Source organism: Lissotriton vulgaris, chromosome 2_1, assembly GCF_964263255.1.
Source record: "Lissotriton vulgaris chromosome 2_1, aLisVul1.2, whole genome shotgun sequence".
In the NCBI taxonomy this organism is placed as follows: domain Eukaryota; kingdom Metazoa; phylum Chordata; class Amphibia; order Caudata; family Salamandridae; genus Lissotriton; species Lissotriton vulgaris.
This window is the reverse complement of record NC_141687.1, coordinates 757,184,354-757,202,136: the sequence shown is the minus strand read 5'-3', so window position 1 is coordinate 757,202,136 and position 17,783 is coordinate 757,184,354. Positions and strand designations below refer to the sequence as shown.

The 17,783-nt window shown below is 43.5% G+C and overlaps 1 protein-coding gene across 1 annotated transcript in view; it reads right to left on the bottom strand.

Moving 5' to 3' along the window:
* HPS5 (HPS5 biogenesis of lysosomal organelles complex 2 subunit 2) overlaps positions 1 to 17,783 on the bottom strand; it is a 607,584-nt gene that overhangs the window by 327,842 nt on the left and 261,959 nt on the right. Inside the window, exon 12 of the mRNA XM_086956066.1 lies at positions 8,383 to 8,542. Coding sequence (XP_086812192.1) covers positions 8,383 to 8,542 — 160 coding nt within the window. The remainder of the gene's footprint in view (positions 1 to 8,382; positions 8,543 to 17,783) is intronic.

Genomic DNA, 17,783 nt, shown 5'->3' with positions numbered 1-17,783 from the left:
TGGGTTACTTTCCCACCAATGAGCTTCCACATGACAGCTCTCTGTTTCACCTCTTTCTTCCCACCAGTGTTACACCTTGTTTCCTTTGTTACATCCCCTCACCGACACCCCCATGCTGCTTCTGCCTCCCAAGTCCTCCACTTTGCTACTGAACTCTGGATTTCCTGTACTGCTTTTTCTCACTGTTTGTTCACCCCCTCAATGTTGCTCCCCCATCCTTTAAAAAGAAAGAAAAAAACACTTTTGCTCTTTATTTCCTTTGTAGTTCCTGATCCAAATTGGATAGGCCACTAAAAAGAGAAGCATGGGGGTGATACCTACTGTGTTTATATTGGGCACAGAAAACTGTTCTCTTTTCTTCCAGACCAACAGCCTTTAACGTCTCTGCCCACACCTACATCCTCTGCATCTCTTCATCTGAGCGCTGACCGAAGAGGACAGATCCAGAAAATGGAAGGTTTACGTATTTATTTGCTGTACATTCTTCATTATTGAGGTAAACTTACCCTACGGAGTATAGCTATGTGGCTATCTTCTGTTGAAGCAATATTAAATGAAGCCAGATCCACTAGTTCACCTGGTTTGACTCCACACGACCCTTTGAGGGTTTCCAGAAAGTCCTTCCTTTTGACATTTACAAGTTCATAAAGATATATCTTCGCAAACTCACATATATCTCAGCTGCAGCGACCTAGCAAGGCAGCTGCCCTTATTGATTTTAAACCCATGCCAGCTGCACTGCAGATTAATTTTTATTAATGCTTATTGTTTTATTCTTTGACACATAGCTGAAATGTGACACCACCTCACTGTAGAGATAATCACGGAGTCCGGTTTAGGGTCAGAGCCTAAAAACACTATGATCCTGATCAGCAGACTCATGTCTATAAAAGTCTTGCAGCCACTCTAGAAGATGTGAGAGATACGTATTTTTTATTTGTGATCTCTGCAAAAGCAGAAACCAAAGAGAGTAAAGGCATTGATTGAAACCTGATACAGCAGTGTCTCAACAATCAGCAAAAGCGATATCTGAGTTACCACAGGAATATCCAGCTTTGTTGCTCTTCTTAATAAGAGCTCCTGTTTGGTATCAAACTTCTCAGCACATTAAACCCACACTGATGCCAGTCTAGGATTTAATGAGAAATGTACACAGAGGGCATCTTTGAGATGCCCCCCGGAAAAAAAAACAAGCCTCTGGTGGGTTCCCTGACTGTGACACACCAGCCTGCCATCATGTGACATGCTTCTGGGCCCATAGGGTGGGAGCCTACGATCCCTGAGCCCAGAAACAAAGCCTTTGTCTCCCTGGGGGAGGTGTTAACACCCCCCCCCCCCTGTGTGGCAGTGGAGCTTCAAAGGCCTGGCAGCCTCAGTAATGCAACCCCCAGCCTCTCCTGCTATCAGGAGCAGGCCCCCTTCCTGTCTCTCCTCCCTTTTGGCTGGAAGACAGGCGGGAAAAACTAGCCAGCCCAGGAGGTGTGCCCACCTCTGCCGACCCAGCGCTCAGGTGGGAGAGGTGAGGTTAAGCCCACTCTCCAGTGTTCGCCATCTTGTGGATGGCAAGCACTCCTCAATCAGGCCTAAGGATTGTGCTCACCCCCCCCCCCATGTGGGTGAGCCTACCAAGGGTGTAGTCACCCTAAGGTCAGTAGCCCATTGGCTACTGACTTCAAGACCCCTAAAACGCCCCCTAAATACAGTATTTAGGGGGCAGCCCTCAACCAAGAAGGGAGATCCAGAAAAGACAAGAAAAGAAGATAAGAAGAAGGACAAAAAGCCGTGCAGAGCTAACAAGAGGACGACGCTCACTGACTTGGCCCCAGCCCTACAGGCCTGTCTCCCCTCGAACCTGCTCCTGTGAAATCCCGGTGTGTCCTGCAGCCAGTAACCTCAAAAACCCAGGAGGACCTGCCTGCCTTCACTTCAAAGACTGAATCGCCTGTGAACACCGGACTTGTTCAAACTGCAGCTCCTGGTGACAGCCAGAAATTGCGAATCCAGCCCACTCTGCACCCGCCGAACCCGGCCTGAGCTCTAGTGGAAAAACACCACGAGGATGTCCCCCCCGGCAATCCTGACCCGAGATCAGACGACCCCTGACCTGCCTCAAGCCTCCTGACGATGCCTGCAGCCTCAGTCCAGAGGACCCCCCCTATCGGAACCAGAGCGGGTAAGAAAATCTGCCATCCCAAGGCACCCCTGCACCCGGAGCCCCACGGTCTTTTGTGCCCAAAACAACGGTGCCTAACCAACCCTCAACATCCCAACTTACCCCTCGAAGTGGTGGTCACACCTGGAAGATTCTAATCCCAGAGCCTGCAGTGTTTCTTTGTTCCGGAGGTTCTCCATTGGAAACAGGGAACCCGACCTCAAAACGGCACACTGCGCCCTAGTGACTCTGAGGGTGCAGCTTTGGTGCTACTTTGGTGCCCAACATGCCCTGAGCTAAAACCCTAGGAGCTTTGCTCGCAGAACCTCGTGGCCTGCTTGCCAGCAGCCACCAACCGGAGACCCCCTATCCTACATAGGATAACATTGGGCCTCAACACTCTGCAACTGGCCGCCCTAGTGCTGCTGAGGATGCAACTCCAGTGCATCACTGACCCTGAGAGACCCCGGAGTCTAACCACAGAACCTTAACTTCCACAGTTGTTTACTTACCTGCAAACCAATAACCTATTTTTCCTCCATAGGATAACATTGACAAATAACCAAAACGTTTATTCTCACCTGTTTGCAGGACATGTCCCAGTGCTGAATCAAGGCCTCCAGCACGGAGTTAGAAACTTACCTGCAATTTGTTGACAAAGCCTATTCATTTCAATGTACATCTCCAAAACTTTTTTAAGTGTGGAGTTTTAAAATCTGAAAATATTCTTTAAACATCGCATGAATAACAAATACGCATTTACTCACCTGTTTACAGGAAATGTCCCAGTGCTGAATCTAGGCATCCAGCAGGGAGTTAGAAAAAGTAACATAAAAGTAACTTACCTGCTTCTATTGAAAAAACCTATCCATTCCAATGTACTGTATTTGCTAAGTGTTGCATACTACTGCTCCCCTGTAATTCAAACTAAGTACAATTTCTATTGCATTCTCAAACTGTTATATATCAAGTAACTTATTACTGAAAAATATTTAATGCTTACCTGTGCCAGGCTTGCTTGGTTCTAAAAATAAACAGTATATTTTTATACAAAACAAATTGGCCTAGAGTTCAGTTCTTGAGTGTGTGAATTCATTTGCTGACTGTGTGTGTACATTAAATGCTTAACACTGTCCTCCGATACTGCCTTACTGCTCGACCAAGCTACCACTATTAGACAGTAAGGTTCTATTTAACTTTAACCTCTACCTACCTCTGGGGACACTTGGACTCTATACACACTATACCTCATTTTGGTGTAGTATATATAGAGCCAGTTTCTTACAAGAAACAAATGTCTTGTCAGAAAATACTTAAAACATTCATCAAGTGAAAATTTACAGGAGCAGAAAACACATTTACTGAAGAAAAACAGGGTTGGAAGCCCTGGAAGTATTCCAAGATCCTCACATCACAAGTTGGAAATAATACATGCTGACCTCCAGCAAAATGCAGTACAAGGCATGATGGGATAGGAAAGGCTGCTATAATCTTAAAACCTGCTTATTTATTCCTTAGAAATACAGATTTGGTGCATATCTAGCGGCATTTCTATAAGCTTTTTCAGCTATTTAGTGTATAAGGTTGACAGTATGCTGTAAAGAGGTTTTCTCTTTTTGTTCTACGAGTGTTGGTGTCCTATTGTTAGTACTATAAATAGATGGAGTGGAAAAACATTAGAAATTTGGAAATATCTATGCTACTGATAGAAGGTTTTGTGCTATTTAATTCGCAGTTTATTGGCTCACATTGCACTTATTAAAATTTATATAAATGCATACCTTAATGCATTGTGGACATTTTCCATGATCCTGAACTGAGTGGGGCAATTCATAATGTTAATAATTATCAACAAATATCCTACAATGCAAAACGTAGGTTTATGGCCAAATTTCCCTTAGTGAATCGGATCCTAAGTTAGGATGGATAGCTTTGGTTAATTAACCATTTTTATTAAGAAAATCTACTTGTACTCAGTCTTCTAGTAGTCCAGATTACGTTTTTTAACATCCTTGAATACTTAAGCCAAGCATTTTTACAGTTTTTTCTTTTCCTTCAATAGATTTTAGTTATCCTTCTTTCTATTTGTTCCCAGCTATATACTTTCATAAATCTTTTATATTTATCCTGCTTTCCTCTTTTTTGTCCATTTTTCTCTTTCATCCTAATAGGTTATGCCATTACAGAATCTTTTGTTTATTAACAGTTATTACACAACAGTTGTGTTGCATAATGCAAATACAAGTTTAGGAACACTTTGCTTATTCTTTTTCTTTGTTATGATCTCCAAAAATGTTAACTTGTTTATCTTAGTACTATTTTTGTATTATAATCATTTCGACAGCTTTGAAGAAGTTACCACAACCGAAAAAGTCAATAACATTTGTAAACACAATGCATGGATTCAATCTAGTTCTACATTAATGGAGGCTTTAGAGCTTATCTCTTCAACACTGCATGTACAAAGCCACAGCAGAGTCTTGCTTGGGTGGCCACGATTCTACTATCATACAACAAAGAAAGTTGCTAGCCCTCTCAATCGTTTAGTCTCTAAACAATTTGAGACAACAAACAAAAATGAGTCAATTGTTTGTAAGGGTAATTTTATTTAACCCTTTTGAGCTTATTTTAGTGGTATTTACCTATTTTAAAGGCGAGAAGAACACTTTACAAAAAGCTTTACCAAACACAATAACACATATTTACAACTAATATACAATTAACATATATACAGTTAAACAAACAGTTATGCACAAACGTCTTTTACAAAAGAATATAGTGATTATGTCCACAAATAATAACTCTTTGCGAAATTTCAAACCACTACAAAACCCACAAAATGAAAGAATGGCAACAAGAATTGAATTTTTTGTTTAGCAGTCAATTCAGAGATACTGAATAATCCCTTCAGGGGCAGATATTTTATGGTGCCTGTCTGCCGTTTGCCGACGCGTTTCGAATCTGTAAAGAATCGCAGATTCTCCTCAGGGCTCTTTCATTGTAGTTGATCTATACAAATAAGAATATAAAGGAAGTTTGTTTTATGAAATGATAATTAGACACTTGTCGACCCCCTATGGTTGCTAAGAGTTACCGGACTAGTTACCTTTGTGAAAAGGCGGTATGGTCTCGTGGTCCAATTGCTCACGAGGGGCTGTGAGCCGCAGATATTCAATATAACAGAAGATCAGTTCTGCAAAAAAATTTATTCACATGCTTACTAAACCGCCCGGGGCAGCACAGTATGACTGACTCCAGACTGGAAGGGCACAATTTTCCTACCTCTGTCTGATATGACGGTAAGGCTGTGTCTAGATCCTTTCAGTGGTCAGTATAATTGCGATGATACCTGTAAGGCACAAACGTTGTGCTCAGTATTAGAATCGACTTTGACACCCTGGACTAGTAAGGTTATGCGAGGGAGTGTTTGATAACATACCTATTGTTAGAAGGTAAAGCGGAGAACGCCGGTCGCCATGCCGTTTTCTCCTTATCGTTCTCTGTGTGAAGTTTTAGTCAATGGCGGGGACCAAGGTTAAATTCCTCCGCGATGTTCACAAAGGCGTGTATTTCAATCACGCTGGAATGAAAAGGGAGATTTCCTTAGTTTCGGGCTAAAGATGTTAAGTTTGTCATAACACGTTTGGAGTCTCGCTTGCACTCACCTCGCTCTTGCGTTGTCTGACCAGGAAATGCGAACACTTTGGCAGCCGTGTGGCCGTCTGGAGCTCCTACATCATAGTGAACCATGCACTCGGCATTGTGGGTGTTGTAGTTCTTCAGGGTTTGATCGCGTGGAAAACTTTACAGCCGCGAAATTTCCGAAAGTGAATTCAACCCAGTTTAAGTGCTATTAAACTTGAGTATTAGATAGGCCTCCTTACTCAATAGGATTTGTTCAATGTTGATACCTGATTTTGGCTGGTTTATACTGAATAGCACAGTCCATTTAAAATCATTTTCCCCATGTTGTTTATCTGAGAAATGTTGGACTAAGGGCGCAGTTAGAACTTTGTTCTTGATGCGTGACCTGTGCTGTGTCATACGCGTATTCACCTGTTGGTTGGTCTTGCCTATGTAGATTTTGGAACAAGGGCAAATGATGGCATAAACAACATTTTTCGTTCTGCAATTGGTGAAGCCTGTGTGTGACCATGTTGTGTTGAGATGTTGAAAAGTTTTACCCTCAATAGTCGTGTCGCACGCGATGCAATTACCACATCTATGGTGTCCTTCAATGGGTTTGAGACCCCATTGAGACAACAAGTCACTTTTTGGTTTGGCTATTCTTATGTCTGCACGAACTATTTGCTGGCCAATATTTTGATTTCTTTTAAAGGCAAATATTGGGCGGGGAATAGGTGTATCCAGTTCTGCACAAAATGTCGTCACACAAACCAGGTTCTCGAGGTCACGCTTGATTTTGGTTTCAAGAAGGCACTCTCTGGGTGTGTAGCGTGCTCTCTTGAAAGAATGTTTCAACAATTTTTTGGGGTACCCCCGTTGCGTTAGTTCTTCACAGAAGTTCTGCCCATATTGGTCGAATTGTGCCAGCTCCGAACAATTCCTCCTAATGCGCAGGAGTTGTCCGTACGGCAAGTTAGCCCTCAAATTTCTAGGATGCGAGCTATTATAGTGGAGTATGGTATTTTTGTCTGTGGCATTCTTAAATAGGGAGGACTTTAGGGAGCCTCCAACATCTGTTATTTCCACATCAAGGAATGTCATTTTCACATTGCTGGAGTCAACCGAGAATTTTATGTCCCGGTGTCTGGTATTGAGCCACTGGTGAAAGTCAGTCAACTCGGTGTGGCTCCCCTGCCACAGGAGCCACACGTCGTCGATGTAACGATACCAGTGCACAATATGATGTTTGAAAGGGTTATTTTCCTCCACAAATTTTTTCTCGTATTCGGCCATATATAATACAGCCATTTCCGGAGCATAAGGACACCCCATCGCGGTGCCCTTGATTTGCAAAAAGAAGTCATCATTGACACGGAAGTAGTTTCTTTTGAGAACGATAAGGAGAAAACGGCATGGCGACCGGCATTCTCCGCTTTACCTTCTAACAATAGGTATGTTATCAAACACTCCCTCGCATAACCTTACTAGTCCAGGGTGTCAAAGTCGATTCTAATACTGAGCACAACGTTTGTGCCTTACAGGTATCATCACAATTATACTGACCACTGAAAGGATCTAGACACAGCCTTACCGTCATATCAGACAGAGGTAGGAAACTTGTGCCCTTCCAGTCTGGAGTCAGTCATACTGTGCTGCCCCGGGCGGTTTAGTAAGCATGTGAATTAATTTTTTTGCAGAACTGATCTTCTGTTATATTGAATATCTGCGGCTCACAGCCCCTCGTGAGCAATTGGACCACGAGACCATACCGCCTTTTCACGAAGGTAACTAGCCCGGTAACTCTAAGGGACCATAGGGGGTCAACAAGTGTCTAATTATCATTTATTAAAATAAACTTCCTTTATATTCTTATTTGTATAGATCAACTACAATGAAAGAGCCCTGAGGAGAATCTGCGATTCTTTACAGATTCAAAACGCGTCGGCAAACGGCAGACAGGCACCATAAAATATCTGCCCCTGAAGGGATTATTCAGTATCTCTGAATTGACTGCTAAACAAAAAATTCAATTCTTGTTGCCATTCTTTCATTTTGTGGGTTTTGTAGTGGTTTGAAATTTCGCAAAGAGTTATTATTTGTGGACATAATCACTATATTCTTTTGTAAAAGAAGTTTGTGCATAACTGTTTGTTTAACTGTATATATGTTAATTGTATAGTAGTTGTAAATATGTGTTATTGTGTTTTGTAAAGCTTTTTGTAAAGTGTTCTTCTCGCCTTTAAAATAGGTAAATACCACTAAAATAAGCTCAAAAGGGTTAAATAAAATTACCCTTACAAACAATTGACTCATTTTTGTTTGCTGTCTCAAATTATTTAGAGACTAAACGATTGAGAGGGCTAGCAACTTTCTTTGTTGTATGATCTATTTGGTCCAGCTGCCCCCTCGTCCCAGGACCAGACTCCGTTGTTTTACACACGATTATACTATGACACCCAAATCCTTCTAGCACCCACTTTCTACTCTATTCCCATTCAGATATGCAAATGCTCTTAAGTGGCTGAAAAAACCTGAATCGCCATTTTAAACCTCTAAATAAATGTGTTCCTCAGTCAGACCCTTCCTTCGATGTTCGTTCTTACCCATTTCTGCCTGTTCGTCTTCATGATGTGAGGAAACGTCTTTAAGCCGCTCATCATCTGACATATTTTGGCTGTGCAAGGAGCCAGAGTCCTCATCTGATTGACTGCATCTTCGACTAATCACTCTGTAAATGCCAGAATCCAATACATTGAAGCTTTCCTGGGGGAAAAAACATGGAGTCAAAATATAATAATGCATGTAGTATTGTAAACAAAGATGTAACAGGATTTCCTGATTTCCATGCCAAAGATTAAAAATTGAGGAAACAGCAAACTTTGAGAGGAAATGAAATATCTCTTTTTTCTCTTAATATTCTTATCACAAAAAGGGTGCCTGAAAAATCTAAAACTGTTTTCCAAATGAAAATACAACACATTAAGAGGATGTTGCTTCAAAGAATTCTATTATAATCAATCACATTCACCAATTGCTGGTTTCTGTGTTTAATGCAGGAAAAGGAGCAGCATGAGTCTAGACAAGTATATCAGGTTTGTTTTCGATCCCTGCACCTCCGATCTCAACAGTTGTCACAAAGTACTGATAAATTGCTTTGATAATAGTAAGAGGTGACGGGGGCCCTATCGAGCCCACTACCTTCCAAATGGCAAGGAATGCGATTGTTTACATGGCGAGTCGCAAAGTACATTATGTTATGTTAACAAATACTTGCAAAGCGCAGTATTGGAACAGCATGGCTTCTTTACCATTTTATCAACAATTGATGAGGGCTATTAGCACCTTTCCATCTGAGTTGGTCTACAAGTTCAGGCGTCGTTGAAGAGCCCAGATATGCAATGTCACTGATCTCAATCCTGGTATTCGGATAATAAAGACACAATTACCGGAAAACAGGGAGATCTAACTTGGTTATTTTCTCTAAGCTACTCACTGTTAACCTGGGAAAAAGAAGGGGTGGCACCCTGTAGTCACACATTTGTCAAGGGTAGGCTACCGCTGGACTTGCTGCCTTTATCATTCCACTGACGATGATGCCATGCGTCATTATTGGGTCACATCCTGGTCAATACAAACTGGGATGGACTTGACCATGACCATTTTCAAGGAAGCAATTTGAGATAGTTACATGTGGGGGTCTTCTAAGAGATAAAAATACCTCAAAATACTTCGGTATCCCTTTTAATGATGAAGCATGCGACTATTATAGTGGATAACAAAATGCTATGTCTCTCCCTTTACCGTTTAACAATCACCTGGTTGAATTTGGGTTTGGTAATTTGAAGGATCTTATTTACAGTCTGTTGCAATGTTGAAGGAACTATACTTTAGGTCCGCAGCAGCCAGGTGCAGTGAGGCTGGGTTGTGATGTCACACCTGACCTTGATTCGTGGGAAAAGTTACAGTATTGGGTTGATATTAACTGGTGGTTCTATGGATAGATTCCATGCCCCCCTGTACCGAATCTGCATACCCATGCTTGGAGATTAGCACCTGCAAACAGAGTTCTTTTTTCCAACTTCCGCAAAACCCTACGATAGCAGGGGAAAAGCATACCCAAATAGCCGTGACCAAGAAATCCAAAGTACTTCGCCTTGGATCCTGGGAAACCACCACCTGTTTGACTAACCTTGGCATTTGGTACATCTGGTGTACCAATAGATCCAAAGGAGGTGTCACCTACCTCGGAAATTCCAACTCTATTAGTCTTGTGTTCAGCTCCCTTTCGTACCAGTCTAAATATTTTCGGTCAATATATTCTGCAGTGCAGGCACATGCTGCCTTATAGAAAGGAAAATGCTACTTACAAGTATGCATCAGTTCTTGGCATGTAGAGCTGCAGAGTTACACACTATGCATAGATGGCCACCTAGTGTTGGGCCCGGATGTTTGCTGTTTGTTTTGTTGTAGAAAAGTCTTTCGGAGTCACGGGATAGGTGACTCCTCCTTAGGATGATACTGCGCATGGGCATCGGCTCCATCCCCAGATTGTTTTTCGCCATTAGGGAAGTGATGGAGCTGTACAAGAAGTAGTGATGTCCATGTGATTTGTATCTAATTAAGATAAAACTGGAACAGATAAAGGTAGCCGGGGAGGAGGGTGGGTGTGTGTAACTCTGCAGCTCTACATGCCAAGAACATATGCCTACTGGTAATTAGCATTTTCCGTACGAGGCATATGAGCTGCAGACTACACACTATGCATAGATTGTATAGCAGTACCCACACCTAGCGGCGACCACCCGTATCTGTTGCAGTTGTTTGAAACAGTGTTTTTAATACAGCCTGGCCCACAGTGGCTTGTTGTTAAGTTTGCACATCTACACAATAATGCTTTGTGAATGGGTGCGGTGTAAGCCATGTAGCTCCTCTGCATATGTCATCCAAGGGGATGTTCCCTAAGAATGCCATTGAAGCCCCTATCTTTCTTGTCGAGTAGGCTTTTGGAGGAATTGTTAACGTGCGTTTTGCTTTTTGGTAACAAATATGTATGCATTTAACTATCCATCTGGCGATCCCTGATTTTGATATAGGGTTGGCTTTAGGTGGCGGCGAAAAAGACACAAAAAGTTGTTTATTTATTTATTTTATTTTGAAAGTTTTATATAGCGCGAACAAGATCTTTGCAGATATCAGAGCGCTTTACAATGGCACGGGGGTGATAGTCAAGGTACATGTGCATAGTTACATAGTTGAGGTAGATAGGTACAAGGTGCATAGTTACATAGGTAAGTCAAAAAACAAACAGGAGGTAGGTCGCAGGTGAGGTAATGTCTGTACAAGGTGCATAGTCAAACAGTTGCGCCAATAATATAAAAGTACAAAAGTGAGCATATACTTGTTTAAGCGTGCTTAATGTGTTTTAGGAAATAGCATAAAGGTGTGCATAGTTGAGGTAGGTGAGTGCAGGATGTATAGTCACACAGGTGCCTCAGTAGTACAAAAGTAGGGATAGTTGAGGTGGTGAAGGTACGGTGTGCAAAGTCAGACAGGTACGTCAACAACATAACAATATACAGAGAGGGAACGTATACAATCAAATAAGTCATAATACAAGTAGTACAAGTAGACCGAGGGGTCCAAGGCAGGTAATTACGGAGCGGATTCATGAGAAAATACCGAGTAATAGGTCATGTGTATTTAGCCATGAGGATCGCTTTTATTTCTTTCTTAAACAGTTTGTTGGAGGAGATGAGCCTGGTTTCAGGAGGGAGTGAGTTCCAGATCCTGGGTGCCATTCCTGAAAAGGAGAGTTTATAGGTTTTTTCCTTCCGGAATCTTCGAGGTTTCAGCAGAAGATTGCTTGTGCTTCTAGTAATTCTAGAGCCACCCGAGATTGTTAGCTTTTGAGTGAGGTAGGCAGGTGAGTTCATGTGTACAGCCTTGTGAGTCATGCAGGCGATTTTCAGATGTATTCTGGCTTCAAAAGGTAGCCAGTTCAAGGATTTAAAGTCAGGGGAAATATGCGAGTGCTTTTTTGAGCCAGTGATGAGTCTCGCTGCAGCGTTAAGGGACGCTCTTAGGGGAGCCGTTGTAGTTAGGGGGAGCCCGCAGAGGGCGGTGCTTCCGTACTCTATGTGCGGGATGACTATAGATTGTACTGCAGTTTGGAAGTCTTTGGCTGGGAGGAAGGGTTTAAGTTTTCTCACGGTGTTGATTTGAAAGTTCGCTCCTTTGGTTGCCTTGCTGATGTGCTGCTGCATGTCGAGATTGGCATCAAGTGTTATGCCTAAAGATTTTGCTGAGTCTACGACGGTAGGTTGTACATTTAGAACCGTTAAGTGCTTAAGCCATGTTTGAGCCGTAGAGATTTTTGCGGGAGGTGAGATCAGGAGGAACTCAGTTTTCAGGGCATTGAGTTTGAGGTGATTCTCGGCAAGCCAGGATTGGGTGTTTCTGATCGTGGTGTTCAGAACCATGATGTCCTCGGGGGATTGTATTTTGAGATAAAGTTGGGTGTCGTCGGCATACATATGAAAATGAACATTGGATGTCTGTAGCAAAGTAGTGAGAGGTTCCATAACTAGGTTGAACAGTGTTGGGGAGAGGGAGGATCCTTGAGGGACGCCTAGCGATACAGGTACCGGAGAGGACATCGCGTTGTTGCTTTTGAATCTTTGTGACCGGTTGTGTAGAAAGGAGGTGAACCACTTGAGAACAGTCCCTGATATGCCCATTCTTGTGTTTAGCAGTTCGAGTAAGTTCTCATGTTTAACTGTGTCGAATTCTGAGGAGATGTGGTAAATAAGTTTTACCTAATCAATTTTTCCATATAATTATCAATACAAGACAGCTCATTAAAATGAGAGGCAGAGTCCGTGGTATCTGAGTCATACGGGCTTTAATATTATGCTTCGAAGCAAAGGATATCGGGTTCCATCACCACGCAGGTTCAGGAAGGGACATTCAACGTTTTATTAACATTACACATTATATATAGTGAATCGTTACACATGAATCCAATACAGTAGGCGTAACAGGTGAAAAGAGAGAGATAAGAACACATGTGCGTAAGAGGAGGCGTGAAAAGAGGCGTACACATGGGCGTGCACTGTACATGTCAGAGAAACGTCACAAGATACGTCACATGTGGGTGGATGTAAAGTGAGAAGTTGCAGAATCAGCAGAAACCCTTCGCCTATATGCGCGCGCAACTAGTATGACGTGAAACTGGGGGCTTTGACTTTAGCACTAGTGGAGGAGACTGGTGTCTGGAATGTCAGGGCAACCTGTACCTATAGCATATCTGATATCTGTTGTTTGGAGGATGTAGTGTCTGAAACAAAGGTCTCTCGGGCAGGGGCCTTTCAATACCGAATGCTAGTGCATGCATACGTGTCTCGGTGCAATGAGCGGAGCCATGGGCCTACCATGGTAACGGGTTCAGTAAATCACTTGCAAGAGAGACAGGAAGGCCGGGCCCTTTGCTCTGCAGCCGGGGATATGTTTACCCATTTCACTAGACTGGAATGTGTTTTCGAGGAGGCTGAGCAGATACCTGTAGGAAAAACATGAATTTGGCAGGCAGTCCAGGCCGAGCCGGGCACCGCCGCGCTGGCAGGAAGTAAGGCAGGGGTCAGGGATGCGTGCAGCTTTCGGAGACAAAAGAGATGAGGCAGAGAGGCCTTGTTAAGGGCCTAGTTTGACTGAGTCAGAAAACATGGAGAAAACGTGTGCGAATTTCAAAAGTGCACCACATAGAGAAGGTGGCACCGTATGCTTAGGAACATAACTAACGGGATTTCTTGGTATGGTTGGATAGCTAACATGTTCAAGATGGACGCAAATGTATTTGCGTCTCTCTAGCATGAACAGAACGGAAGTTACACGACATACAAGGAACATGGGTGCATGTATAGGGTGCGAGTTGGGGGACACTTTGGCTACCTTAACATTTCTATTACCTCATTCCCTCCTTGGACCCTACTACACCCTTCAGGATATATCTATATTCATGAGACCGTCTATCTGTTCATAGAGCATCATTTGTTCATCTTTCTTTATTCGGGAACGGGAACGTGTACTTGGACGGGGAATACAGACTGTGGCGCACAAGCCGCAAATCGCTGGCCCACATTGCAGACAGAGACAACAACTGAAAACTATAACAGTGCTATTCCTAGGAATGACAGTAGCTTCCATCCCCAGGCAGATACTACACTCCAGAACCAACCGGACCAAGTCCAGGAGCCTGGATTCTGGTGTATCAGGTGAGCTATTTCATGAAGCCGAGTTATGGCCTTATACACGGATGGCGCGTTATTTGGAATAAATACGCAACAACTGGATCCGATGACTCTACAAGCCCCGCCCCTATCGGCCAGGATGACGTCAAGGACAAGGCGGTTCTGAACAACAACAAGTCTCATAGCAGACTGCTCTTCTGTTAAGTTACCTAGGGCAGAAGTAGTTTCGTTCACTACTGCTTCAAGGATTCTGGTCAATTTGCGTATAAGTTTACTATTTGAGACAGTGCCTAAATAAGGAAAGAATCCTTTATTGAAGTCTGTGTATTGTTCCCATGTAGTTTCAGTCTGATCGACTATTGGGAGATCTCTCTTCTGTCTAACATGAGTGAGGCGAGAATTTCTATGATAATCAGATGGGGCTAGAAAAACAGGTGGCAGTAGGAATGCAATAAAACAAGTACCATCCCAGTCTGGAGGTAAACGTAAATAGGCAGTCTGACCACAAATGAAATAGGAATGTCGGGAAGCTTTGAAAGTAGACTTGCCTTTATCACTGAATTCGACAACAGTATCACAATCGCTGTGTCCTAGATGTACTGAACCAATTTTTCTGACACATAATTCACCTTTTACTGGTAAAACTGTAACAGACGGCAAGTCCGAATTAGTCTCGGACTGGACATTCAGGATCATGAGGTTGAGGGAGAAGTTACCTAATGCATACACTTCATTTTCTAGATCAGTCCCAGTCCTTTGTGGGAGACCGTCTGCATCTGGGAAACATGCTTTATTCATGACTGTATTCAGGTTTCCCCATATCCAATTGCCTTGGGAGACTTTGGACTTACTATCTAGGGAGGACATTAAAGTAAACCATGCACCACACGAACCATTATGTGTGAACGGGTAAGGAAAGAGGGGCAGAGCTCCCTTGTACTTCTGATAGGGAGGGAGTCGGCCACATATCCAGCAATTGGTGGCATTGCTGGTTTGGTGTGAATGATGTAACATACGGATGAATGTATTGTTGCGCATTGCTAAACGATAGGACAATTCGTGGGGAGGCAGGTCGCTGAAAGTGTGCTCCACAGTGTCATTAGAGGAAACATGTACATTTGAATCAAGAGGAAAAAAAATGTGTAACATTAAGCTTATACAGATTATCGTAAGACTCAGAAGAAACATTGAGATCAAGGCGATGATGCATCCGCCATGCAAAACTTTACAGTGTTTTTTCCATTTTTCGTTTCGCCTATCTCTCTGACTACTGGGGTCTATTCTATACATGCCAGAAACCTGTCTAACCGCTTCACCCAGGGGGGGACTTAAACAATTAAACTCTGTCTGACTTACTAGACCTCGGCTTCTCCCGATACTCCTCTTGAGGAGTTTTCTCTAGCAGGGGGAGTTTAGTATCAGTCTCTGGAGAGGGAAAGGGAAAGGGGCAGTCCTTAATAGGCAGGTCTGGACACAGTCCGTGAATCTTTTTTATGTGGCTGGAGTGCACCCAGCCCTTCCTGCCCTCCAATTTCACTGCAGTTCTTGTAGATAATAAAACCAACTTCGGCTGCTTCCATCTGGGTTCCAGCGGACTCTTCCGATCAAAATTCCGAATCAGTACGAGTTCTCCTGGGCGGACTTCATGTGGCTTTACTTGGGTGTTGTCCGGAAAGGCAGCCGCGACCTGTGAACGACAAGATTGTAGTGCAGACATCAAGGAGGCCAGGTAATCTGTCAGCATACAACTGTCAACATAAGTGATCCTACGGGGCATAGGCGTCCCCCACATATTCGGAGGCCTCCCAAAGACCACCTCATACGGGGATAGCCCTGTCCTGGAATGAGCTACCATTCGCATGTAAAAGAGTGCAACTGGCAAGGCAACTATCCAATCTACACCTTTCTCGGCACAAATTTTAGCAAGACGGGTTTTTAGGGTCTGATTGTGTCTCTCTACGAGACCTGCGGCTTCAGGATGTCGGACACAGTGGAACTCCCACTGGTAACCTAACAAAAGTGAAACCTGTCTCATGAGCTCGGACGAGAATGGCTGTCCATTATCAGAGTACACGACACGGGGCAAGCCGTATCGTGGGAAAAATTCACGAACCAGCTGTTTGGCAGTGGTCGGGGCAGTGTAATCTGGGACTGGATATGCTTCTGTCCACTGAGAAAGAGCACATACGATTACGAGGACATACTTGAAACCTCGACATCGGTCCATCTGGATATAATCCATCTGGAGGACTTCAAAAGGATGGTCAGGAGGATGAAATCCACCCTGTTCCACGGGGACACCTTTTCCTGGATTGAACTGACAACAGATCATGCAAGTACGCACTTTCTGTTTTGCTGCTGCTCGTAAGTGTTTGATATACCAGAGGTTCTGTAAGCTGTCTAACATGGCTTTCTCTCTTAAGTGTGCTGGACTATGTGCTGTGTTAATAATGATTTGAACCATGGAGTCGGGGAGGAACCATGTGGCCCTTCCCTTCGTCATCCATCCCTGATCTGTTTGGATCCCTCCTTGTTCAGTCCATTTCTTGATTTCGTCTGGTGTAGCATGTGTTTGTATGTCGAGTACATCTAGAATGGGATCCTTAACTGTCAGGCAATGTGTCAAAGTAGTCTTGGTCATGTCAGTCGGGATAACTGTCTGAGCTGTGAGTTTGGCTGTATGATCTGCCAGGTCGTTACCCTGGGAAATTCTGTCAGTGACTTTGGTATGTGCTTTGCATTTCATAATGGCTATGGCTGTAGGCAAGTGTATTGCTTCTAACAGGGCTTGAATGAGGGGGCCATGCTGGATCTTGGTACCGTGAGAAGTTAGGAAACCTCTCTCTTCCCATAGGACTCCGAAGTCGTGAACGACTCCGAATGCATATTGTGAATCAGTGTATATGTTTACTTTCTTGTTCTTGGCTAATATACATGCTTGGGTCAAGGCTATAAGTTCTGCAGCTTGAGCAGATAGTGTGTCAATATGATGCGTATCTAAAACTTCGGTTTCAGTGGTCACTGCATAGGCGGCCACTAACTCTCCTGTGTTTGTTCTCATACATGAACCATCCACGTAAAGTGTCAGGTCTGGATCGGATAATGCAATGTCTGTCAAGTCCTGTCGGGGCTTAGTTACTGTATTAATGACTTCTACACAGTCATGTGGTGTTGGATCTGTTGTACTCGAGGGTAACAATGTGGCAGGATTAAGTATGTTGCATCGTCTGATTTCTATGTGTGGCTGGAACATTGTCAGTTCATAACCTGTCAGTCGTGCTATGGTCAAGTGCTGAGTCTGGGTTCGGTTCAGAAGTACTTCCACGGAATGTGGAACCTGTACTGTCAAGGGATGTCCTAGCACTATTGAATCGCTTTGTCTGATAGCTAGAGCTGTTGCTGCAACTGATTTTAGGCACGCAGGCAGAGCCTGGGCTACTGGATCCAATGTACTGGAAAAATAAGCACAAGGCTTATGGTGTCCTGCTTGGTCTTGTGTGAGAACGGACAACGCGGTGCCATCGCGTTCTGTGACAAAAAGTGTAAAAGGTTTGCTGTAACATGGTGTCGCTAGAACTGGTGCTTGACATAAAGCTTTCTTCAAGTCATTAAAAGCTTGTGTATGTTCCTGAGTCCAAGGGAGGACAGTCGAAGTCGCTGCCTCCTGTGTTGTCAACTGAATAAGTGGTTTGGCTAGAAATGCATATTGGGGAATCCATTGTCTGCAGTATGAAGTGAGGCCAATAAAAGCCCGTACT